Source organism: Ochlerotatus camptorhynchus, unplaced genomic scaffold (genome assembly GCF_037179485.1).
Source record: "Ochlerotatus camptorhynchus isolate MF236.1 unplaced genomic scaffold, CSIRO-AGI_Acam_v1.1 ptg000089l, whole genome shotgun sequence".
Taxonomy (NCBI): Eukaryota; Metazoa; Arthropoda; class Insecta; order Diptera; family Culicidae; genus Ochlerotatus; species Ochlerotatus camptorhynchus.
In genome coordinates this window covers 969,784-996,507 of record NW_027040579.1, presented here as the reverse complement: position 1 = coordinate 996,507, position 26,724 = coordinate 969,784, and the positions used below count along the sequence as shown (strand labels likewise).

Below are 26,724 nucleotides of genomic sequence, written 5' to 3'. Positions count from 1 at the left end.
ACTGCTTCCCTTGTCCCGTAACGTGGGTAGATCACCTTTTCGTGGTACGTTTCGGGATGTAAGATCTACTACCGATTCCAAGTCGTAATAGAATGAAATAGAAATGATCGTCTTGATGGACCCTGTGGTGGCGTTGTCATCATTGTTGATAGACGTATCAAACAAAAATCCTTTCTTCATTTGAATCCAAAGTTTTTTAAACTTTAGGAGTTTCTGTTGTAACAAAATTTGAACAACTCGCGTTTATAGCTGCCTATTTGCCATACCAATGCTTAGGCCAGCAAAAGAATTTTTTCAATGGTGACCTTCAGAAACTTACCCGTCATAGGTCTAAATTCTTCATTATTGGTGATTTTAATGCAAAACACCGCTCATGGAATAATGCTTAAAGCAATTCCAATGGTAATATTCTGTTTGATGATTGTTCTTTTGTTTTTTTTTTTATTATAACACTCTTGGGTCATTCGTGACTTGTCCGGGGGTGTGATTTGAACTCGTGACTTTGGCGTGAGAGGTATGGATGTTAACCACTACGCCGGGGTCGCCCTCGCAGCAGGTTCAATATCCAAATAGCCCAACATGCTTTTCTTCAGCAAGAAATCCCTCGACTATTGATGTGGTCTTAACTGATTCATGTCAACTCTGTAGCCAATTGGTTACCCATGCTGATTTCGGTTCTGATCACCTTCCAGTAACGTTTGAAATATCTCATGAAATAATTTCCAATCCCAACAGCTCTACTTTCAATTACCATAGAGCTGATTGGGAGCCATATCGAACATTTATGGAATATAGCCTCGATCCCAACATTCCTTTGCAAACCAAAGATGATGTTAATTATGCTTATGAATCTCTGACTTCTTCTATAGTTGAAGCAAGAGCTGTCTCAGTACCAAAATGCGAGGTTAAATTCGATTCAATTATAATAGACGACGATCTTCAGCTCTTGATCCGTCTTAGAAATGTCCGTAGGAGACAATATCAAAGAACACGCAATCTTGCTATGAAAGTTATCTGGCGGGATTTATAAAAACAAATTAAAAAGCGATTCTCTGCCCTGATGAACAAAATTTTTGAAAATAATGTTTATAATTTCGAAACACCCAAGTTCCAAACCCTTTTGGAAACTAACAAAATTTTTGAAAAAACCTCAAAAGCCTATTCCAGCGCTTAAAAAAGGTGGTAAAATGTTGATCACAATTTTTGAAAAAGCTCAGAAACTTGCTAAGCAATTCTAGAGTTCCCATAATTTCAGTTTGGGTCTTACTAGTCTTATTGAGAATCAGGTTGTTTGGGATTATCTGACTATTTTCTCTCAGGAAAATATTTTTGATGATTCGTGGGGTTCTGATTTGGACGAATTAAGATCTATAACTAAAAAAAAACATAATATGAAAGCTCCAGGTGATGATGAAATTTTCTTTATCAAAAAACTCCCAGAGAGTACCTTGTCTTTCTTGGTAAAATTATTTAACAGATCTTTCCTTTTGGCATACTTTCCTGATGAAAGAAAAACGCAAAAGTTGTTCCAATTTTGAAGCCGGATAAAAATCCAGCAGAAGCTTTTAGCTATCGGCCAAAAAGTTTGCTTTCTTCAATAAGTAAATTTTTTGAAAAGATAATTTTAAATATAACGATGCTGCACATCAATAAGAACTCAATTTTCGCAGATGAGTAGTTTCGATTCAACTAAAGGGTGTCCACGATGAAATTGCCACACTATGAAATTGCTCTAACTTTTTAACCGTTGGGTAGAATTTAATGAAAATTTGGGTGGATTTAGTTCATAGTGCATTATTTACATCCTGCAAGTTTTAAAGTCCTGTGATCAAAACTCGCGGAAATGTAGTCGAAAGAACAGCTCGTGCGTGATAAAATCTTGCGCATTCATCACGAGAACAAGGATCTCTCGCATCGTTCCATCGCTAAAACGTTGGGAATCGCGAATTCCACGGTGTCGCGAGTGATTAAGCGGTTCGAGGAATGACCACCGATCGAAAGCCCAGAAGTGAAGGAAAAAGTATTCCGTACAACACCAAAAATCACAACCGCGTAGTTGGGGCCTTCAACCGAAATCCGAACGCCTCCATTAGGGATGAGGCTAAGAAGCTGCACCTAAGCCGAAGTTTTGTCCAGAAGGCCAAAACTAAGGCTGGGCTTCGAACGTTCAAGGTACAAAAGGCCCGTAATCGCGACGAGAAGCAGAACAAGTCCGCCAAAACCCGTGCCAGGAAGTTGTACCTCAACATGCTGACGAAAGTTGAATGCTGCATCATGGACGACGAAACATATGTGAAGGCCGACTTCAAACAGATCCCCGGCAACCTGTTTTTCACGGCCAAGGATAAGTTCAGCGTTCCGGAGCATGTCCGCACTCAGAAGATGTCCAAATTTGCGAAGAAATTCCTGGTTTGGCAAGCCATCTGCACGTGCGGGAAGCGGAGTGCACCTTTCGTGACCCAGGACACGATGAACGGACAGGTGTACATAAAAGAGTGCCTCCAGAAGCGGCTGCTTCCTCTCCTGAAGGCCCACAACGTCCCAACAATCTTCTGGCCGGATTTGGCCTCATGCCACTACTCCAAGAACGTGCTGAAGTGGTATGCGGACAATAAGGTCAATTTCGTGCCGAAAATGTTCAACCCTCCCAACACTCCGGAGCTCCGCCCCATCGAGAAGTACTGCGCGATTATGAAGCAGCACCTTCTTAAACGACCTAAGGTAGTGAAGACAGTTGAGGAACTGAAGAAAGTATGGGTTTACATGCAAAAAACGGTTGATTCACAGGTTGTGCAGAATCTTATGGCCGGGGTTAAGGCCAAGGTGCGGGCATTTGCGTATGGACTGTAAATAAAATACGAGTAAAATGGTAAAATGAAGTTTAATAGTTATTTCTTAATCCCTGAAAATTTGATGGCAATCGGATGAAAACTCGAATTTTGCGAATCAATTTTGTGTGTGGCAATTTCATCGTGGACACCCTTTACTCATCAACTCTTAAGAATTACCAATTTAAATCGTTCAAACAAATCTGAAGGCTGCTCAACTGGAGTTGCTATTCTAGGCATAGAAAACCATTCGACACACATTGGCATGAAGGTTTGATTGCTAAATTGAAAAAGTTTAATTTTCCACTGTATATTATGAAATTAGTTCAAAATTAGCATTCTTGGGCCTATATTGTACAACATTTTCACTTCGAACAACATTTTAGCTGATTTGCCTCAGGGTTGCCACAAATCTTTGTTCGCTGATGACACAGGCATTTCCGCTAAAGGAAGAAGTCTTCGTGTTATTTGCAGCAGACTGCAGAAAAGTTTAGATATTTTCTCTTCTTATTTACAAAAATGGAAGATTTCTCCCAACGCTTCCAAAACTCAACTTATAATATTTCCACATAAGCCTAAAGCTTCGTTTTGAACGGAGTTCCAATTTCCTGGTCACCCCAAGTGAAATATCTTGGATTAGTACTTGACCAAAAATTAACTTTTAAAGATCACATTGAGGGCATTCAAGCCAATTGTAACAAATATATGAAATATTTGTATCCTCTTATAAATAGAAAATCCAAACTTTGCCTGACGAATAAACTTCTAATATTTAAACAAGTTTTTAGACCGGCCATGCTTTACGCTGTACCAATATATGGTCTAGTTGTTGCACTACCAGAAAAAAAAGCACTTCAAAGTATTCAGAACAAAGTTCTGAAGATGATTTTGAAGTTGCCTCCCTCGTACAGCACTACCGAGGTACATAGAATTTCGAATGTTGAGACTTTAGAACAAATGTCCAACAAAATAATTAATAATTTCAGGCAAAAATCGTTGCAATCCTCACTTGCAACGATTAATTCCCTTTATACATATATAAGATTTAGTTTCAGTTTTTAGAGTTTTTTTTTTAAAGCTGTAAATGTAAATAAAAGTGTTCTCTTTTGATACATCCTGAACTGGTTTCCATAGTGGAGGAACTTACTTGTTTTTTTTGCTCGTCAGTCTCTTTTCCGTAATCTTGTGCCAATCATCGACGAGTGTCGTTTGCCAATTGGCGATTAAGTGAAGATCTGACGCGACTGATCGCCCAAAAATAAGTGAAATTTTTGCAAGTGAATAAAAATACACGAATTTGTTCAGTACGAGCCGTAGTTCGTCTATATTGTTTGATTCAAATAAAATTTATCTCAAATATATCTCAATATACCTCTGAAATATTTGGAAAAATTAAAATGTATATGATGTACATTTTGAATAATTGATGACATTTTGCATTCACTTGCGCATTTTTTAGAAAATCCATTCAGGAAATCATGTATTTTTTTTAAATTTCATGTGATATATATTTTTGACTACTCTTAAAATAATAGTATTGGTCTGGGAAAGATTGGATTGATCAGTACCGATGGAGGAAATGAAAAATGATTCAAAATTTAGTACTACAAACGTGAATTTCAGGCAAATTTTATAAAACTTTGTATATCTCAGTTGTTTGAAGATGTACAGCTTATTTGTCTTCGACAACTTTTCATAAAACTTTACGTTCTACAACTTTGTTCAAGACAGCAAATCTATCTTGTGAAATAAATTGCAACGCCATCTTTGCGGCCAAAATTTGAACTATTTTTATCCACCAAATAGTAGTCATAGAAACTTCACTGAAGACTTCAACTCAATTGGATGCAATCCTAGAGCATTATTATGTTTGTCCTGCTAGATTTAATTCCTGGCACACTGTGCAGTGGGCAACTCATCGAGACGAGAGGACAAGGCAAACAAAAACTATTAAAGAGAGACAAAAGACAAAGGAATTCAATTCTTGTACTACACCCAACCGGTGGATGTAAGATTCGCTTACAATTATGTGGGATTCATCATCAGAGGATGTAAGTGGAGACCGCATGAACCGAGGATGCGATATACCTAGCTGCGGTCCAATGCAAGAAAATTGGAGACCGAAAAATGTAGAGTGTATTAGTGGGGTAAATTAGTTGTGTCGAAAAAAATAGGACTCAAATTGCCGGACTGGACTCGAACCACGAACGTTGCGATTATCAGCCCGAGCAAAGTCGGTTAACAAAATGAAAGCAAATCGATATTAAAGTGTGCAGTTCCTATCATAATGAAAACTCATTTTGATTTCAAATGTTGCGACATAAGTCTGATATCATATTGTGCTTTCATTATGCAGTCAAGACGTTTTAAATGAAATCAACTTAACTTGAAGTTCTGCTGTTTACGTCTTGTTTAAAATTTAATTGAAATTCATCTGTCGTTGAACTAATGATTATCGTTTATCTGATTTGTTTAACACATTTTAGGTCATTCGTGACTTGCCCGCGGTGAGATTGGAGCCCAAGTCTTTCAGCTTGAGAAACATGAATGGTAACCATTTACTCTAGGCCCGTATTCAGTTAAACATTATGAATGCAAAATCAGTAATCAAATTGATTTCATTGAAAGCAGGATTAGTTTTCCGTTTGCTTCAACAGTGTAAAATTTTTCTCTCATTTTTGCTGTGTTAACCGTTAAGTCAACCAAAATGAGATCAACTGGAGTATTCAAAATAAGTTACATCATAACAGCAAATTTTGATTTCAATTTGATCTTCAGCTTTGCTCGGGAGACCTGTGCTTTCTCCACTGCTCTCTCCATGCTTCTGAATAAGGATAGCCTAAAAGCAAACAAGAAGCGTTCCTTTCCTCTCACACTCGACTTCGTATGCTTTTTCTGCTGGAGAGATTCGAGGCAAGGGTGTGCGTCGTTCTACCATGTTATACATAAAAATCAAGGCAAATGCTTGCTTGTGTAGGTGAAAGCACAGACAGAACACGAAATAAAAAAGGCAAAAAACCATTACATCGCCTGTAAGGTCAACTTCTAACATTCGCTGCGATGTTCATGAACAGAGGATGATAGGAAATGGAACTAACATTCATTGTAATAGATTTTTGGTTTGCATGTAGACTTTTGCAGAAACACGTATTCAAAAATCGCGTCTGGTGGCGTCATTATCATTATCATCGTAACCCTTTTCACACCGACAGATGTTGCTGTCCACGAGGTTTATTCTATTGAGATGCGCATCTAGCAAGTGGTTGGACATAAGCCTACTCATCACGCGAATGATGTCACGACTTAAGCCCAAGCCTTTAAATCACCCTCCCGAAGAAACATTAGGAATAATTGAATGTAACCACCTTCCTAGATTTCCAGTGTCCCAATCGGTTTGTCAACTCGAAAGGGTACTCTGACGCACTAAATGGTAAAATTCATCGTGTGAAATTTGCCTGTCATATATTTAAAAATCTAGATTGTCCTGTGAGACAAACAAAAACCAAAATAAGGGCCTAATTTATGTTTGTAGATAATTTCAAAAACGATATTGTGCTGTGTAACAATGATTCTATATACCTGCCCGGTAGATCAATATGCGTATTACGGAGAAAAACGGTTAATCCTGATTCTTGATTTTGTTTTATTCTACGCTGCCAACACAACATGTTTACTCGACCTTTTTTCACTTTAAAATTCTTGTCCCATGGAAGGCAGCACAGCGAAATTGAAAAGTGACCGTGGCAGGGTGACACCGTCAAATATTAATTTTAAATTGAATACAAGAGTGGTTTGCGCCAAAGTTTGACTTTGTCGTTCCCAACGGAAAATGCCATCAACGAATTTCAATTCGTAGTAGGTAGTACTTTATTGTAAAAGTTACGTGCACCACTCTTTGGTGCTTAATGCATTTGGCGCCACAGCAACCATTTCCACTAGACGGATAAGTTTCAGCCAGAGTCTAATGAGTTTGAATGGTGTGATTTCAGTTAAAATTTCATTTGGAACCTTCACTTGGCTGTTTCGATCAAATAAATTCTGATTATTGATGAGTGGAAAGTTCTGCTGAAATGAAATTCCGCACGTATTGCTGGTTGCTGGAATTTCTACCCATCCGTTGAGATCAAGGTCAAATCGTGACACCAGCTCCGGAGCGGTCAGTACCAGTGCCCGTCCTATCATGACACGTATTTAATTTCGCTATATGTTAGCAAAAATTATTAACTTCGCTCGAAAGCTGGGAAAGTTGTACGACGCTGTGTAAGTATGCTGCAACGACAAAAAAGGGCAATAAAAGAGAAAGGTTGAATGGCCTGACCTAGACTGCTTTGTAGGGTTTACCCGTATAGGAAATATGAAGCGAAAACCGTCGTGCTAGATTTAAATCAACAGATTCATCCTGTGGAACATGTATGAATTGCTTTTAGCAATCGGATGAGAATGGCTGTACCGGAAAATAGTGTATGCGTCTGCGGCATGTGTGATGCAGTTTTCGGGATAACAACAGAACAAACGATGATAAAAAGTGATTTTTCCTGGCATTTGGCCAGCAGAGCTAGCTTTGGCTTCCATCGGAACGAAATAGTTACAAAACAGTTTTATGTGTATGAATATGGCATTTCCCCCTTTGTTCGGGTCTTACTCACTGCGACCACAAAACATTGATCTTTTGTGATATGTCCGTGTGCTTTGTTTAGTGCATGTTGTAGTATCTCATTACTATGGAAAAGTAATGAGGTATTCATTTTCGATACAGTTAAATCATACATACTTCATACTGACCATTGTAATATTGACAGATTCTCTTCGTCGACTTTCTCTGTGCATCCCCACCAGCGTTGCCAGAATGTTTTAAAGCTTATCGGTATCAAAGGTTTTAAAAGATCGGTATTTATCGGTAATTACGATTTTAATTAATTTTATGTTTTTGCCGTTTTTAAAGCGAAAATTTTAACTTTTGGACTATGTTCGGAAAATTCCGGAAGAAAACTCCGGGGAATGTTTGAATTAGCTTCTGGAGGAAGCTAAAAACACCATCCAGCGAAAGAAGAAAGAGGCTCTCCTGGAGGAAATTTGAGGAAAGTTCTGAGAGAAGTCGGAGAAACATCTGCGGAACTTCCAAGACATACATTGAGAAACTTCTGGCGAAAATTTAAAGAAACTTTTAGAAAAAAATCGGATTTCACATTCAAAGGAAGGCAGAAAAGTTTCGGAAAGCGGAAGGAAATTCCAGAAGGAGCCATTTCTAGAGAAGCCAGAAGAAGCTCGGAAAAACCTTCCAATAGAAGGCAAACAAAAAAAAAAACAACTGGAAGAAACTTCCTAAGGCAGATTGAAAAAAAAAATCTGGAGAAAGTTGGAAACCAGAGCAGTCGAAAGTCGAAAGAAACAAGGACATAATTCCGGAAGAAAGAGCTCTTGGGGGATGTTCTAATGACCCAGATAATTTTCCAAATGGTCATAAAACATCCCTGAAGACTCCGCAATGCCCCTGATGTTTTTGGAACATTCCTGAAAAGTACTTAGAAATATTCCATTTTTCCTCGGAATTCCTTAAAAGTTCTTAAATTTTCCTTAAGTGAATAGGGCTGATTATGTTAATAGGAAGATTGCGAAATTTCTTAAGCGCACAACTTTCTTGAATTTATTGTTACACCAGCATTTAAGTTCTCTGATCTTCCCGTTTTCTAATTTTTAAAATTCATCGACACTGCCATTAATAAGCACGGAACTTCCCATAAAATGTTCTCACAATGTGCTAAATTACATTTCTTAAATTTGCAGCCCTTCGGAACATTGCTGAAGTTTTCGGAAATTGCCTGAGTTTCTCGGAACTCCTTTAAAATTACAGCGATTTCCTTGAAATTTATTGATCTGTCCTGATGTTCTCGAAGCTTCCTAAAGTTTTTTAAATTCTCCTGAAACTAATGGAATCTCCTGAAAACCATTAAATTTTTCCAGAAGTTCTTTGGACTTGTGAAGTATCCAAAATATTTATGATGTTTCCTTAAGTTCACTGGAGTTAGCTGGACTTTCCTAAAATTTCCGGATTTAGAATTTTAACAGAAGTTATTGAAACATTCTTTAATTTATCGAAACTTACTCAAAAGTCTGGACTTTTCTGAAGTTTTAGAACTTCTTAAAAGTTCCTGCAGCTAGATCCGCAATAAAAATCTGGAAGCATCCCTGAAGTTCCGGGAAAGTTGAAAAAAAAAAACTAGCGGGAGAAGATGGAAGAAACATTCGAGCAAATGCTGAAAAAGCTTCCAAGGGAAGTCGAAAAAAGTTTCCGAGAGGAATCGAAAAATAATTTACGATATAAGGTGGGAAAAAATTCCAGGGGAAAGTTGGAAGAAAATTCAGGAAGTTAATAATGTTTAAAAAGTATTTTCTGATTCTCCTGGAATTACCAGAAAGAGCCATCGATTGTTTATCGATTCATGTGTAGCCTAAAACGGTGAGTACATTGAAACATTAATCGAAAGAGAATCCATAAGACATTTTTAAAGATGATTTTTTTTAGAATTTGAAAGGCTCAAACAATTCAAAGATACAAGTCTCTCACAATAATTTTCTCGGAAATTCGAGCGCGGGAAGGCAATAACCATTTTGATTATTTAAAAAAAATCGGTATAAATCGGTATAAAACCTCAAAAATCGGTATTCTGAGGAACCTTATCTGTATATCGGTATCTAGTTCAGAAATCGGTATAAATACAGATAAATCGGTATATCTGGCAACGCTGATCCCCACGGCCATTTAAAGACATTACCAGCTTTTATCTAGCATCTAATAAGACAAACACATCAAGAAACGGTTCTGTGCTCAAGCTATTAACGAAATAGAAAGTCGACGAAGAGAATCGATCAATGTTACTTCGGACCTTGACTTGCTCTTCTCAAAGATGTTAAATAAGAGACGCGCGAAGACTGAAGCCAAAAGTTCCAATCGAACCGTCAAACGTAGTTCCAATCGAGCAATGTAAATAAACACAAGCGCTTCACGACAAAAAAGCATGGGAAGTATTGAGATTGAGGTTGAATTTAATTTTTGAGGTTGGTTGTCTTTATTAAGGAGATTTTCAGCCAGACGCTGGTTAACTGTTGAGATTTAAATAATTATAATTAGGTTTGCGTATGAAAAGTGAAATTGGACAGGGAATATTATTGTTATTCACCAGCTGTATTCTCACGAAATATTTGCTCCAGCACAACGAAATACATCTACATAGGCTCTGTTACAAAGATCGGTGTAATTTTTCAAAATAGTAAAATTGGTGAAAGGCTTCAAAAAAACGATTTTACTCATACATGATAGGAAGCTTCAATCGCAGATTGAATAATTTTGTGCAATATACCCTCCAATGTGGTATATTTGGATTCACTCAGAGTTTTCAAAAAGTGAGTCTTCAAATACTTCCATTGAATAGCGATACTACCGATACGGTTAAAAAAGTATTCATTTTACCGGGATACTGAAGCAGACGATAGTCGCTCAAATTAAAAGTCACTTGAAGTAAACACAAAATTTCGGGTTGCCAAACCTTGCAGAAAAAGAAATAAGTTTTTTTTTCCTTTGGTTTATTTTCCGTCGATCTTGTTCCGTGCTGAGCACCAATGCTACCGACGCCAGGAAGGTAGCTCCCACACCTGGACCCTACCTATCGACCCATCAACTCATGAACCGGGGACCTTACCAATCAAAATCGGTATTCTTAGCGACAAAAACTAGCGATGAGAGCGGTTCCATTTCAAATAACGATGTTTTTTTTTCAACCGACCGTTACCGATTAAGTTGAAATTTTGCACAGTTGTTTGTTTTTCCCCAACAGTTCACTTTACACATTTGGATCCTTAGTATTGTACGCGACTAACTTTTTAAAAGGGCTTATTCAAAAATCAATTGATTCATAAATACCTATCATGATAACGATTTGTTTGATCGAAATGGTGTCTTTGGCGAAGTTGTGGAGCAGTATTGTGCTTTTCTAGAAAAATAGGTTTTCATTTTGGTACTAGCTAAAGCCGTATGAAGCCAAAAATGCACTTTTCCCATACGGCCTCTTACTCATAATTTATTATCTCGTTACTTTAGCGTCTGGTTGAAGAACTGTAACTTGCAAGATTCAAGGAAACTAATTGCGCTTTTCGTTAAAAATATTCTCAAGATTAGACACCCACGAATAATATTCCAAAAGGGTGAAAATTGAACAAATTACACGTGTCGTACTTAACTGACTAAGTAAGACCGTGTGCAGTGTAATTAATGCAATATTTATTTAAAAAAATATTCTTATACATAGATACATTTTACATGTTCCGAAGCAATGTGCATTACTATTAATAGCGTGTCCAATCACCACCACCATCGTCAATAAATGCTTGGCACTTGTGAGGCATACTTTCTACCAACTGTTCAGCGTATTCGGTGGAAAGCGCTCTCCAAATGCATCGAATTTGTCGACATAGCTGCTTCAAATTGAAGACACATTTTCCTCTAAGCATGTGCTTGATGTAGGCCCAGACGTTTTCAATTGGACTAGCATCAGGCGATTGTGACGATGTCATTTTCCAGTTTCCAGGCTGTGCAGAGCCGACTACGGTGTTTAGGATCATTGTCCTCCTGCAGGATCCAGTCCTCGTTTTTTTGTAATAAATTGACGTTTGGCAGTCGGTAGCAAAGCTATCTCATAAATTTTTACCATCCTGGGAGCATTCAGGTTCTCGGTAAACAGGTGCAACGCAACATGCCAAAACCCTTTTTCGAGAAGCAACCCCAAAGATTAACTTCGATTGGATGTTGCACGGTACGCTGGACGAACTGGGTTGGGGAGAAGCACCAGGCCCCTGGTGTGATCACAAAACCCCAAACAGAAGCTTCGTCGGAGAAAGCTACGTTACTCCAGTCGCGATCAATGTTCTCCTGTGCCCAGGCAAGCCATTTCGCGATGTGTTTTTCGGATGATAATAGTTTCTTATAAGTAGGGGAAATGGCTCTAATGTTGGCCTATGGATCTAAGTTTGGGCCCATCGCTAAAAATCTGCTATTTATCAATTTTATCTAGATGAACGCGTCATTGGGACGGTACTAATGGATATTTTTGGTCGCTATTGAACATTTAGTCGATTGCTGAATTTATGTATGGGCCTAAATTAGGGGCATTTAGGCATACATCCATTTCCCCTACTACGCCATTTCAAATTATTTGCACGCTCACGAAAAGTCACGTGCAATATTTCCAAATCTTTCTGCTTAAATTTTGATTGTCCTTGGCGCAAAGACAAGGTAGAATTATTTGCAAACATGGTCACGATCCATTTCACGTACTTTTTGGTCCCTTTACCTGTTGTAAAGCGATCTGGAAGGTTAACGACGTTCTTATGTTGTTTAAAGCGATGCATCCACTTCTCGACAAAGGCTTTCCACTTTTTAATATAGGTTAAATGACGGCTTCAGCATTACAGACTTTTTTCGGCATCCCAAATTTAAACGCTTATTTCACTGGATCTTCTTACGAAAACACTTCGCTGAATGCATTCAAACGATTCTTTACGCTTTCAGCTTCAATTTGATTATATTTTTACCACTGAGAAAAAGCTAGCAGGGTTTTCTTGAAATGAAACACACGCACTACAAAATGCTACTGATTTCGAGTTGCCGATGAAAACACAGCTGTTTAACACGCAGCTCAAATAGAAAGGTTGCCCACAATAGTCACTCTCACTAGAGAAGATCGGAGCTTTGGAAATGCGTTTCAAAACAGTTTTTGACAATTATTTCGGTTGAAATTGTTAGAGCAGCTGGCAGCAACCGATTGTATACAAACCAATACTGCATATGTGTGCGTTCCTTAGAGAAAAAGGCTATGGAAAGATGGTCACTGCTTAGGTTGCAGAGAATACGTAAATTCCCTTACTTGGCCGCCGTTGCAAATGTCTTTTTGTCCTTTTGGGTGTGTGCAGACATGCTTGGAATACACACTTTTGGTCACGAACTGCTCATTTGCTAATAAATTTGCAAACAGTGGGCGGAAACATAGTTCTCTTAGAATCAGTATATATAATAGGGTTTAAACTTGTTATAGATACGTAAAAAATAAATTGTAATTCTTATAATAAACTGTATTTGTTTTTGCGTTTCAAATCTGAAGTGAAAAATGCTCATTGCACATCTCGGACTTTAAGTGTAAAAAATCATTGGTATTGATTTAAATGTTAAGATATACCTACTCTTTGCAAGTCTATTGAAAACGATGATCCTAATTTCACAAACGGAATGAAAAGTTATTAACAAATGAGCAGTTGATGTGTACAACTGTGCATGCCAAGCATGTGTGCAGAGGAACACTGCCTCGAAGCGCTTGACTATTATTATTTTTTCATCGAAGCGTCAGGTTCCCTTCACCAACCTGAAAAACTTTTGAGTAGCTATCCCTTCCCAACTACGTGTTTTGCTGTACAATGCCACATATTTCGAAAAAAAATGTCCAACTTAAACACATTTTCAGTAGTTCACACGTTACCTGAGCTTCAACTTTATTTAAAAAAAAAAACCAATTATTTTAATAGGTATGCAATTTGAGATTTTTTTTTATTTTTTACATAATTTTCAAAATTATACCAAAGAACACAATTATTTTTTTCAGTGTATATTCTTTCTAGAAAGACACAATGCACACAACTTCACCGAAGACACCATCTCAATCAAACAAAACTAGATAGAGCTGGAATTAGGGCCTAACAGCTTTTGTAAACAATGTCTTCTCTTGATGATTTCTAGAAATTCAAGGCTCGCCCACGCAAACCAACATCCTCATCGGGTAGGGAAAGACTTCCCCTATCCGATGGTTAGGTTGGTCTGCGTGTACGTGCCTTGAATTCCTAGAAATCGTCGATAGAAGTCATTGTTTACAAAAGCTGTTACGCCTTAATTCCAGCTTTATCTAGAAATCGTTCTGGAGATATGTGTTTTTGTATTTATGCGGTTCAATTTTACATGAGCCCTTTTTTCCAGAAGTTAGTCGTTTATACGTTTATAAGGAAACAAAGCTGTGAAATGACATGTTGGGCAGTAATAAACATCTGTAAAAAATTACAAGTAATTCTAAAAACATGGATCTGAAACGATTTGCGAGTCTACGTGCAACTGCTCCTATGTGGTAGATCTTATCTTATACCAGTAACGCACCACGAAAAGGTAGTCTTCCAGCGTTATGGCATCATAAAGTGCAGCAGCTATGGACACCCAATCGATGAAATGCTCCTTAAATCTTGCTCTTTTACTGCGTAGCTACTCAGATTTACTGGCCTGCCCGTGTTTTTTTTTACCTCTTACGGGAAGGTTCAGGTGATAAATCGAAAATCAAAAATTGCGACCGTCACGAAAGGTGTTAGGTTTTGAACGCTTATAACTTTGTCATTTATAGATTAAATTGAAATCCAAATACAGCGGTCGATAGGAAATAGCTCTACGAATCTGCTGAAATAACTTTTCATTCACAAATTCGGTACTACGAAGGTAGAAGGAGGTCATATAATATTGTATGGCTTACAAACTGTTTGTTTCAAAACCAGTAGCACTCATGAGCAGCCATCCACCGCTGTCCAATGAAATTAATGGTGATCAATAATCCAAAACAAATAGCGTTTTATCTTGAATTTGTTTGAATGTTTCATCTAGGTTTGGGTAGTGAACCAAGGACTTCGTGCAATAAATTTTATCACAGTTCACTGAAGTAAACAGTTTATTCATGAATACGATGTTTATTCAACTGATAACTTGGCGAAGAAATTAGAACTATTTAAATGGTGATCACGGAATTATTGCAATACTTACAACTGGATGTAACTTTTTTCACGCTGGACAAAAATTAACCAAATTTTGCACAGTTTCTCTTTGAAGTTTGTTGTGATCCTGTGATTTGCGTCATTGTGTGTGTTTTGTTGCGGCCAAGATGGAAGTGAGTCAAGTGGAGACGCGGAAACAAATATTGTATGCTCACATGGCAAATCCGGAGCTGTCCCATCGTGCTTTTGGGAAAAAAAATGCTGCAAATCTGTAGTTCAACCGTCTCAAGAGTACTAATAAGGTTAAAGGACCGGTTGACATTGGATCACAAGCGCGGAGCAGGAAGAAAACCGGGAGCATAATGTAGGAAGACGGCTCTGGTTTATCAATCGGGGAATGGTTTCCCGGAAAAAAATAACCATACAATTACCATAAAATAATATAAAATCACAACAAAATCTATTGTTAACAATGGATCCTATTGTATGTATATGCTACAAGTAAATTTAAAATATTGTTATTAAAATAGATCTACAATATGTTCCATAGAGCATGAATTTCCAACAATAGAAAAACAATAAAATTAATGGTAAATGACTCAAGTTTATTCGGGAAAAAGTGATTTTCTGTACGGTTAAGATACATAACAGCCCCCTTGTTATATTGTAGATTTCCTCATTTACAATAGATTCTATTCTAACTATAAATTCTATGGTTATTTTATCGTTGTTGACAATACAATTTATTTTAAGTACAATAAATTCTATTGTATAGTTACAAAACATTTCATTGTACCTGTATCGTTCTTTTTTTACGGGTTGGGTAAGGGTTCGAAAGGGTTGGCACGATCGGGGTTTATGGGCCGTAGAAGAAGATGGTATGACACTGAGAAACGCAATCTGCTAGATCTCTAATCCGGTCTTATTTAGTCCGCGATAATGTCCATGCCATTCATCATGAATCATTTTACTTTCGCTGTGCTTTGACGAATACCATTGCAATTCTCATGTGGACTCAACTGTGGGATGAAACCGGCGAGTGTGATGATTTCGTGGAATAACCAAATATAATTAGCAAGTTTTCCTCACCAAGAACTTTATTGCCAAACTACAGTTCCATGCAATTGCGATTGACCGAATTGGGGATCTTCAATGTACACAGAAAAAAAAGTTGTTGAATATTACATCCAAACTGCTGCAACCAGGTCAATCCATCGGTTGTGTAATATAACGTTGTGCGATGTACATCGATTTTGCGAACAAAATTACATCCATTGATGTAATATTGTATCTGCTTTTTGCTATTACATCATTATTTCATACATCAGCTTGAATTACATTGATCGATATTACATTTTTTTTGCTGTGTAAAAAAAGGTGGGTGGGTTCGATGGAACTATGAGCGATCTGAGGCTCTATCAAGAAAGTGACAGACAGTCACACCGTAATACACACTAAAATTCATATGAACAGTTCGATAATTCAAGATTATCTACACTCAAAAAATTCCAAACGTTATCATCATGTGTCTCACACTTAATTATGCGCTTATTGTGAAACACATCCATTTCATGTGTGAATCTTATACCGAGTCTTATGCTATGAATCATGCCTGAACACTATGAATTTGAATTGTGACACACTTGGATTCTATGTGCCTCATTTGGTGATATAAATAGCTTTGCACATCATAGTTCAATATTCTACAATATTCTACTTTATTGACTTCTACTTTACCGACTCTAAAAATGAATCGACAAATATATAAACAAAACTGCCAGAGGCCACAGCTTTCACATATCTTTTTAATGGGTCTGATTTGAGATTCGATCTCACTGTGCCACGGTTGTTCTTATATATGAGGCGGGTTGATAGGATAAAGTCACAACTCTTGTTTTCGATGTATACCTTTCTGAGCAAGCAATTCACATCGCGTTGAAATGCAAAACACTTTAAATCCATCTGTTTTGAACAGTAGCGTGATTCAATGTGCAATACACTTGAATGGATAGTGAAAGATTTTCAACATTTCAAAGGTGGAAACACTATAAATTAACGTGTATACCAAGGTGAAATACACTTAAAATACATATATGTGATTGTACATTTAAAAAATCAAGTGTTTAAACACTTCGATCAAACGTGTGGAATTTGTTGAGTGTATGAAAAGTGGATGAAATCGGATGATATCGGCATGCGCGAAATTATTCAAAACAATCTAAATTATGAAGTAAACTTTAGGTATTGAAATCCATTCAATGAATGGAAACTTTCGTCCCTTCGCATATCAACAGTTCTTCAATGTAAAATATATCGAACAATATTCATATACATCTTACCCATCGCTAAAGACTTTCAAATCGAAGGAATGCCATGTACTTAGTATACGAAATAACGATAAAAATCATTCCATATCGCAGTCGCAGCTTTTAACTGATAATCAAATGGAATCTATTAATCATCCCATATAATTAATAAACCATCTGGCTATGTTATAAGATGGATCAAATAAACCGTACATGTTGATTTGTTTCAGTGTAGGACCGAGCTGTCAACTAATAGATTTAATGTCAATAAATATAATGTTGATTTGAAAATCGAGATGAATGTCTGAATGTCGTTATGTTCAGAACACGAAGCTCTTTTATTCTGATTTATAAAAACCGGTACGTTTTTCGAAATTAAACAACCCAATTCAAAAAATTTAATATAAACAAAAAATATTACATCCTGACAGGTAAAATCACAGTGAATCAAAACACTGCTTAAAATGTTGCTCTGCTCAGTACTATCAATTCAAACAAAATATTTTCCATTTTAAAATTACTCCATTTTTGCATAAAACCATTGTCTTCGCATACACCTAACCATCCTTTTTTCGTTCGATTTCAGGATAGTGACTTATTAAATTTAGGAACCGGCAGCGTGTCATGGTTCGAGGTGAACGTCTACGGCTGCAAGCCGACCTACCCGATGAACATCACCTCGGAGGATCCGTACCGGCCGGTGAGGCCCGAGCGGGTGGATGGCTGCCTGCTGGACTACCACATAGTGGAAGTTGCCCACTCCGGTGTGCAATGTGCGCTGGCGGTAAGTGACCCTTTCGTTAATTTCCACCCGGAAAAGTTGTTCCAACTATACCAACAACCACCGTGAAAGCCTAGATGTTTCCAATCTGCCCTTATCGCAGCCGAGTATTGTTTCAGCGTCAAAAGAAAAACTTTTTCCTCCCGGTAGGATTAACATTGTCTTGCTCTCGCTCGGATACAGTAATTTTTCGCTTGCTCATCCTTTTTTTCTCACGGTCTGCTTCCATCATTTCAGCTACTCGGTTTCTTTGGAGCCATCTGCCTGGGGCATACGTATCTGGACGAGGACGATAGCTGTAAGTAGTCGAAGTTCTGAAACCGAATCCTCGCTTATATCCGCATCCCTTTCCATCCCGTTCTCTTTTGCCCACGACTCTGAAAAAAACAAATCCGCTTGATTTGATTCTGTCTTTTGTTCCCTTTCGATTTTCGCTCCTCATTCATTCATTTATAATTCAGCGATTTTTCGTCACCCAAAAAGCACAAACAGCAACTCATTTTTGTCCTTGGACTTTTTCTTCTTCTTCTTCTTCCATACCTTTGTTTTACTTAGGTTCGTTGATAATCAGTACTTTGGATGATTTAAATTCCTTTTTCATTAATTCCTTTTCACAACGGTTCTTCACGGTTGTTTCCCCTTAGGAAATCTAACATTCGTCACTACTTTGTCATTTGGTAGAACTATGGTGGGCTCATTGGTATCGTAATTTTCCTTACTCATTAGACTTTCTTCTACCGAGGCACAGGGGGAAGCAATGTTAAGGAGTCGATTTTAGCGTTAGTACAAGCTTCAGAAGAAAAAAAAAATCCTCTTTCAACCTTATTCCAACTGTGCCTCATATCCTCATTAACCTTGCACCACGTAGTTCATTACACCTCTATATAAACTCATTTGCATTTAAACCATTAACATCGTAAAAGTAGCGCCGGTAGAGTGTAATAATTCTAAAACAGCAACGTTAAATTGAGGAATAATTTCTCTCGCGTCTTATTAAATTATTAACTTTCAGCTGTACGCTGCACTCTCTTTAGGAATAAAAAAACACCGCGTTTTCATTCCATCACGAACACATGGCCCTCCGGGGCATCCCGTGAGCTGTCTTGTGAGCCAAAATCTGGTCTGCAGATATTTCAACCTGTGAAGCATGAAATTTGCAAACCACGTCTGTGGAGCGTACTCCCAGCTCCAGTCCAGCACGTTTTTACCCCCGACCTCGATTGAAAAAAACCCTAGCTTGTTATGCTTTCTTTGTCTTACCTGTAGCTGTTTAGGCACCAAATGGGGTGGCGCGAAAAATCGTGCTGCCCCACATTTCCCTTACAGCCAGCGTTGATTCACCCCAGGTTAGAACAACTGCTGATCGCGGTGCAATCGTCTTGTGGCATACGGAATCATTGCTTTTTCTCTGTACACGTGGATGCAATATAATTGGATTTACCTACGTAATTCAATAATGTTCAAAACCTTCAACGAACTTTAAACTTTCCACCAAAATTGGAATAGCGCAACAAATGCGGTTACCCTCGAGCTGCTTCAATTTCACCGCTATCTACTGGGAATGGATATTTGACCAAGTTTTGCTTTTTGAATTTGCACTAACATATGGACATGGAGCGACGCACAGTGGGGTCAAAGCCGGTCGAAATGAAAATTATTTTTCATTATTTTTTTTCCAGATTCGCTGATAGATTTTAAATGCATGTGCAATTTTTTGTAAAGCAGTGCAGATGAAAATTCTTTGAAAACCTGTAAATTTTAAACCATTTAATCCATTTAATAAACCATTTAATCCATTTAATAAACCATTTAATCCATTTAATAAACCATTTAATTTAATCATTTCAATGACTCATGACTCATCTTTAAAGAAGCTAGAAAGCTATATCTTTATATAACTACATGACTTTAAATCCGTTAAAAGCTTTTGTAAATTGAAAATAATGTTTAGACATGTATGACTAAAATGCACCCAATTGCGTCAATATGGGGTTTGTACTGTGTGAAGGAGTATTTCATGACCTTTCTAAATATCCGTTCTACATTTTGCTCAAGTTTGTGCTTCTGTGTTAAAATGGACTATTTTCATGAAGATCCATTGTTAGCGGTTATATTTAGGAGCCACTCTAGGGTGTCGATTTTGTCTTGATCTAGAGCGCCAAAAATGACATGTTTGGTCTAGAAACGATTCCCGTTTCTCAACGATGACTGTGTTGGAGTAACAGCATATGCATGTACGTTATTGGTGAATTTGTTAGTTATTTCGACGCTTTTGGACAATGCTTGACTATTACCACTTTTTTAATAGTTTCAGCAGTCGAAAGCGTAGAAATATTTCTGATCGATTGGTGATAAAATTATTGAAATTGGTTCAGGGGCAGCTGAGTTATCAACGTTCAATATGCATATTCCATTTTCGGTTTTCACAAAGTGTATCCCAATATAGAAAACACAGACGTAGTCCTACGTCAAAAAAAAACCATTGCGACCGGTTTTTGTATAAAGTCGCCCCACTGTGCAACGGAGTTCTTACTTTTTACTGGGTGCCATTTTCGACGTGATTCTGCGTTCCAACCTCAGCTCAGCTTTGAATGTCATGCGACGCCTTATGGCCTGTATAAGCCCAAATCAAATCAGACTCCGTGGAGCAGCAGTTCATGAATGTAGATGGAATTTGATAGCAGGCTCCATTCAAGCGTTCGTCTACGGCTGGTAATGCTGAGATTTAATACGGACACTGAGTGCACTTGATAAATAGGGTATATGCTGTATTTTGGACATTCCTTCACACAATTTCAGAAAACTTATTCAAATAATCAAATAGGACCTGAAACATATTTTGACCACTCTAAACATATATTTTGCAAAGGGTCCTTAACATAACAATTCACAATCGAGGACGTAACCAGATTGAAATTACTGGATCGATTATGGTTAAACTGAAGGAATCACTAGGTCAAATAGGTCATTAAAGTTAGATTTGAAAAATCATTCGTCTTTATCATCTGACTCATGAAATAAAACTCGCAGACGCATCTAGCTTTGAAAACATATTTCCAAGTCCCAGTATCTTGAAAAAATCGCCTTCAATCGTTTTCTTGAGGATAATTACCATTGAATTCTAATCTCAGAATAATCGGTTAATTCTACAACTATAGGGTGATTCGGAATAATTGTCACTTTTAAAAATGGTCATAACGATTGAAAACTTCTATGATTGTTTTATATCAGTATATTTCAGATAAACTATATGTAATAGAACCTTCAACTTATCATACTTTAATTCAAATCTCTCTCCCTTTACCTTTAATTACCAGCCACATTTTTCACGAAAATGAACCATAGCTGGCACGCACATTTTAGTTCTAGAACTTTTGGAGCCCTGGCGATGCGTCTAAGCACTGATATTGAACGGATTTTTCAAGCATGGTTCCTTTTTACCTCTATGATGATGCGAAAAATAAATGTTTCATTCTTTCGAAGAGATTTCAGTTCCTAAAAGATAACACACGAATTTATACAGATTTAAGACATGCTCTATTTTCATGTCCATGGCTGCTTGAACTCGAAAACGATTGAAATTCCAAATCCTACTATCAATACAAAATAATATTTGTATACACTTTAAAACAAAAATACTTGAACATATTTCTACCCATTAAGAATTGCATATTTGTGAAATCGGTGACAGTTATTCTGAATCACCCTGTCCATTGGACTATAGTTGCTATTCTTCTCAGTGTAAGGTAAAGTGTGGAGATGAAAAGAACACTGCACTCGCGTATACAGCTCAGCCTGGCCTATGCATGGTGTGGAGATCTAGCCCTCTCTAGCCCTGCGTTGGTAGAGGGAAAAATGTAAACAATGCCGGAGACGATGTTGACGACGTCATAACACTCAAAAGCAACTTTGCGAATTATGAAGTAAAACAAGTCCTAGCTATGTTTGCATGATGATTGCGCTTGTTTCTATTCTTTTCTAAAGTCGCCGGAAAGTAATCAATCAATTATCTCAACATTTAGTGGAAGAAAATTCATAAATTTTGGTAACATACAGAAATTCTATAATCCATATTAAAGTTCATAACGCTGATCGAAACAAACGTAATGACGTCACTGAAAAGGTGATTGGGCGAACTAAAGAAACGAATCGTGCAAAGTGGAATGAAAGTCGAGTTACAAATGAAGTGCACCAGCACATTCAGCCCTTCAACTCCACACCTTGTATAGACCAGATACGATGTTTTATAAGAGATGCGCGGATAGAATAAAAGTAAATCTGGTTGCACGCCCAACTAAGCTATTTTGTCTTTTTTGATCGTTTCGGTAGTATCGGTATAGTGAAATCCAACCAACCACCGGCCACCCGTGGCGCTGATGTCGTAGTGGTGATAAAAATGTAAACTTCTGTCAAACGTGACTCACATAAGAATTTTCACTTTTTAAATTTAAATTTTGTCTTGTTTTGTACGTTAGCTTGTCAAATTGTAGGAAAAGTGGCCTACTTCAAAATGATAAATGACTTCAATGATATCACCGCTTGCAATCAGGAAAATAGTTACTTTTTGAGACTACGTAAACACAAGTTCCACCGCTTAACATTTTCATGGATGTTGCAGAACGAGAACAAATTTGAACTTTTTCGGGTTCCGAATTCGAGGAGCAAAAAAATCGTGCAGTGGAGAAAGGTTGCCTCTTTTTACGGATCAGGGACACAGCTGATATGTTTCCATCATTTTGTTGAAGCAGACTTTGTTGAATATAAGTCCCAAAGTTTACATTTAATTTTTGCTTTACTTCTGATCTACTGATGTAGCTCAGGTACACAATATCCGCCAGCTCAGATCTCTAAATCCGCTAGCACGGAGTCCCCAACATAATCCAGTACATCCAGTTGACTGACTTGGACGTCGATTTCGGGATCAGAATCTGCAATCATACAAAACATAGCCTAAATAATATCGGTGGATCAAAAAACGCATTTTTATTATCTTTCAATGGAAATCAACATAACATTACGTTATTCGACAAATTTCTTACATGTATCCAGGCTTCCAGTGCGCGCGCTACCGTATGCGAGACGCAATACGAATAGTCTCATAATCATAGCAGTCTCATGCGCAAGAGATTTGTAGCACTCTGTTTCTCTCTCTTCAGTTTTGTCACATCTCACATTCTCATAATGTCTGTGTGTCGCACTGTTTTGTAAGCACAGCACATTTCCGGATGTATGCGTTTCATGAGAACGAGTATCATGCGACGTCGCGTGAGCCGAAGCTCATGCGCTTTTCGCAATGAGACGTCGCTAAGCGACGTTTCAATGCGACATCGAAATAACAAACTCAACTGGAAGACCAACTCGTGTTCTTGATGTGGGAAAAGTGTTGTTTTGTTTTGGAAACGATGGAAAGCGACCTAGCTACTACACTCTTATCGAACATGGAGAAGAGATGTCGGATGGTTATGACCAACAAAGTTTTCCTAGCGGCAATTTTCGTTGATTAAAGGATTAACTTGAAAAATAGCCCATTCATAACGAACGAAGTAAGAGATGTGGCTTTGGTAAGTGAAATGTACAATCAAGTTGTGGTTTATTTGCTCGTTAATATGCTTTTTTTTTAATTTCACCGAGGGTCCACGGTACTAAGACTAAGACTATTTAGAAATCTGTCGTCGCAAATTGATTGTTTCAATTCAGCATCATGGTGGCTGATATGAACTATCCTGTGAGCGCTAACACATCTGAAGAATTCATTTGCTGCCGTAGTATGTTTTGTTGATTGACAGGTATTCAATACAATTCCTTAAGCAAGAAGCTTAGCAACAATCCGTAATACAGATACGACACAAATTGTTCCTAAATTTATTACTTTAACCTTAATCCAGCATTTCGTACCTACGTACACTGTGGTGCAAAGTTGATCGGACAAAGGTCGTTTTCATACGAACTAGCCAAGTTTAACATGTTATAAATGTGTTCTGTTATGATCAATTGGGCTGAAATTTTGACGCAAAACTACAAATATGTTGAATTTCACGCGTAAGAAATACCAAATTTTTTGAAGCACCTGCTGGGAGGTGACAATAAAAATAAAATTTGTGCATAGCTGATCGGACAAAGCTCAATGGAAAAGCAAGTTTTGTGTCAAAAATTTCAACTCAATTGATCTGACAGAACACATTTACAACATGTTAAACTTGGTTAATTTTTAAGTGCAGACTTGTGTGTATGTAATGAGAAGTCACCACCAACGTTTTTGCAGCAAAGCACACTTCTGCGTTGAAAATAATCCCTTAAAATAGTGTTCACTCAAGCCAGACAAAAAAAAAATATTAATCTTCAGAGTTCTATCATTACTAGCGTGTTGATATGATCGGTCACGTCAGACCGAAATGTGAATTTTATTTGATTTTAAGAAAAACGAATTTAAAGTTGGCTGTTCAATATTGTGTCTTATGTAATGGGAAAAATCATTTGACCGTTTTCTCGTGCTACTCTAATTTTTCAAATCTGGCTGAAAAATTGAAATGTAGCTGAGGGAATTCTTGATCTTATGATATCATTAACTCATTTTTTGTTTTTATTTTGCAACTTAGTCCCTTCTGACTTAAGGCCGACCATATAATCTTGTATAGTATAGTGCTGTTTTACATTCAAAATCGTCCATTTATATTTTTACTGGTCTGAGTAAAAGTATTCTGAGGGATTCTGAGTTTAGTTTGGTGCAAATGCGCAATAACTTGTTTATTTTTCCACCAAATGGGCTGAAGCTTCAGAGGCTTCCAAAAAATGTATTTTAGAAGATTTCCGCATAAGGACTTGTTGAAGGACACATAGTTCCACAGATATTCCGGTATTATTTGGGTGCTAACATGCTAACGGTATCCCAACTACCGTAAGGTTGCCATCCACCGCTCACGTAGCCTTCCTTTACCTTCCTTTAGCATCCTTTCGACAAGCAATTGCGTCTTTCTAGGATCATTAGTGGTGATCTTACGGTGATTCCAGTATATCTCTGGAACCATGAGTTGAGTCTGCTTGAATCTATACTAGAAGATATTTCTGGAACCATCTAAAAACTTTACCCCATTTCAAAATCCACATGTGCAAAGGGCCACAAGTCTTCTGTGAACAAACCCTTGCAGTCCCTTATCTCGTCACCCGACAACATCACTTATGATGGGACCGCGAGAGTCAATGCATGCGAAACAGCGCACGGCGATGGCGCCCTGAGAGAGCGCATTGAGATGTTTCAATGAAACAGTCGCATGTGATTGAATACATGCGTCGCATTGAGAGAGCAATGCGATGAGACAAACAAAAATTGAAACGCTCGAATTTGTTGAGAGCGTGTTGCTTGTCGCGCGCATCGTTCTGATCTCTCTTTTGTACAATAATGTAGCACACCATGGATTTGAGAGTCATGCGACGCTCCGTCTCACAGCTCGCTGTCGCATTTGTGCACGCGTGAGATTTCCGGAAGCCTGCATGTATCATCCATAATAATGATCGTTTCGCACTATTTTGAACTTTTTTTCAATAATTTATTATTCAAACTCTGGAATTTGAACTACTATACGCCTTTTTAATATAAATTAAGCGATCGATTCAACCTCCGGTGGTGAATATGAGAACGTCAAAAAGAGTGTTGTGAGCATAAAAAGGCTGTTTCTGTGCACCACCAATGTAGAGTGAGCTAGGCGATTATGAGAGGAAACGTCAACCAAACCGTTTTTTTACATCAAAATGACATTTTTAACATCTCAAATTAACGCATATTGTTATGCGTATCTTGCATATTTCCATCGTGCATAGTTTTATAAATCTTCACTTTTCTTAACAAAAATATGTGAAGCACCAGCTAGATCACTCCAAAATCGATACAGAAAATAAAATATTCCATGTGGATGATGATTACAAGCACCTGCGATAGATAAATTAATCAGAAAAGGTAAAAAACATTTTCCTCTTCTTATGCTTCACGGCGAACATTTCAGCACTCATCACTCTTTTGATGGTTCCCTTATTTACCACCAGAGGCTGAAACGATCGCTTAGTTTCTATTGGATTCGCCTATTTCTGCCGTGAGACATAGGAAGCCAGCCCAGTGGCAGGCGCGTACACGGTTAGAAAAAAGTACCCAAAATTATGTTCTTTTCACTCATCTCGGCACTATAGTGCAGGAACCCAAAAGTAGGTAAAGCGGGTCTAAGTAATTTTCATTTACTTGTGTGCAGTTCGTATGGAATTTTCCACTGGCTTTTTAACCAAAAGTAAGTTAGTTGTACCCAACAGTAGGTAAATATGATTATACTCAACGTTGAGCTCCCACACTTTAGAACCCCTGTTGGGTGGTTTTGCTCCTCCGTTTTTGACAACATTAGAAGGAGAAAAGGAGACAAACTAGTCAAAAGTACGTAAAAGTGAACTGGCCGTTGGGTACTTTTTTCTTACCGTGTAGGCAATATATTATACCATGACAGCGGGCCCAGCACAGCAAAATAAACGTTTTGAGCCCGGGACATGCTGCCTACTGTCAAACGCTGCTGTTGGTATAGGCCTTGTCACTGGCCTGTAGGAAGCGGAACACTTTTTCACTTTTGCTGATAAATTGATTCGTCTGAGATGCTCCAAAACTTGATATACAGTTGAAAAATTCAATTCTGTATCGTTTTTGCATAAATCCTGCTAGTGTTGAAGATTATTTTTGTTGAGAAAAATGAAACATTAGAATAGTGCCTTAGTGGTTATGATCTTCCGGATTTTTTGTGTGTTAATAGTTTAGGTGCAAGTTGGTTCGGATCTGTGGAAAATTTTACTATAAAACAATTACCGATGTAAATTGGCAAGATGTTGAACGAAAAATGCTTTAATTTGCGTTGTAAAAATCCTTATTCTGATGTAAACAAACGGTTTTGTTGACGTTTGCTCTCGAACTCACGGGGTGCACTCTACTTTGGTGGTGCATTAAAAAGACCTTATACCCAACAAACAATTTTAGCTTCAGACTAGCTTATACAGG

The 26,724-nt window shown here is 37.7% G+C and overlaps 1 protein-coding gene across 2 annotated transcripts in view; it reads left to right on the top strand.

Moving 5' to 3' along the window:
- The window catches only part of LOC135698531 (sodium/potassium-transporting ATPase subunit beta-1-interacting protein-like), a 209,462-nt gene that overhangs the window by 136,764 nt on the left and 45,974 nt on the right, over positions 1–26,724 (top strand). For both annotated transcript variants that reach the window (XM_065218551.1, XM_065218550.1), the window contains exons 4-5: positions 17,508–17,705; positions 17,940–18,000. In XM_065218551.1, coding sequence (XP_065074623.1) covers positions 17,508–17,705; positions 17,940–18,000 — 259 coding nt within the window. The remainder of the gene's footprint in view (positions 1–17,507; positions 17,706–17,939; positions 18,001–26,724) is intronic.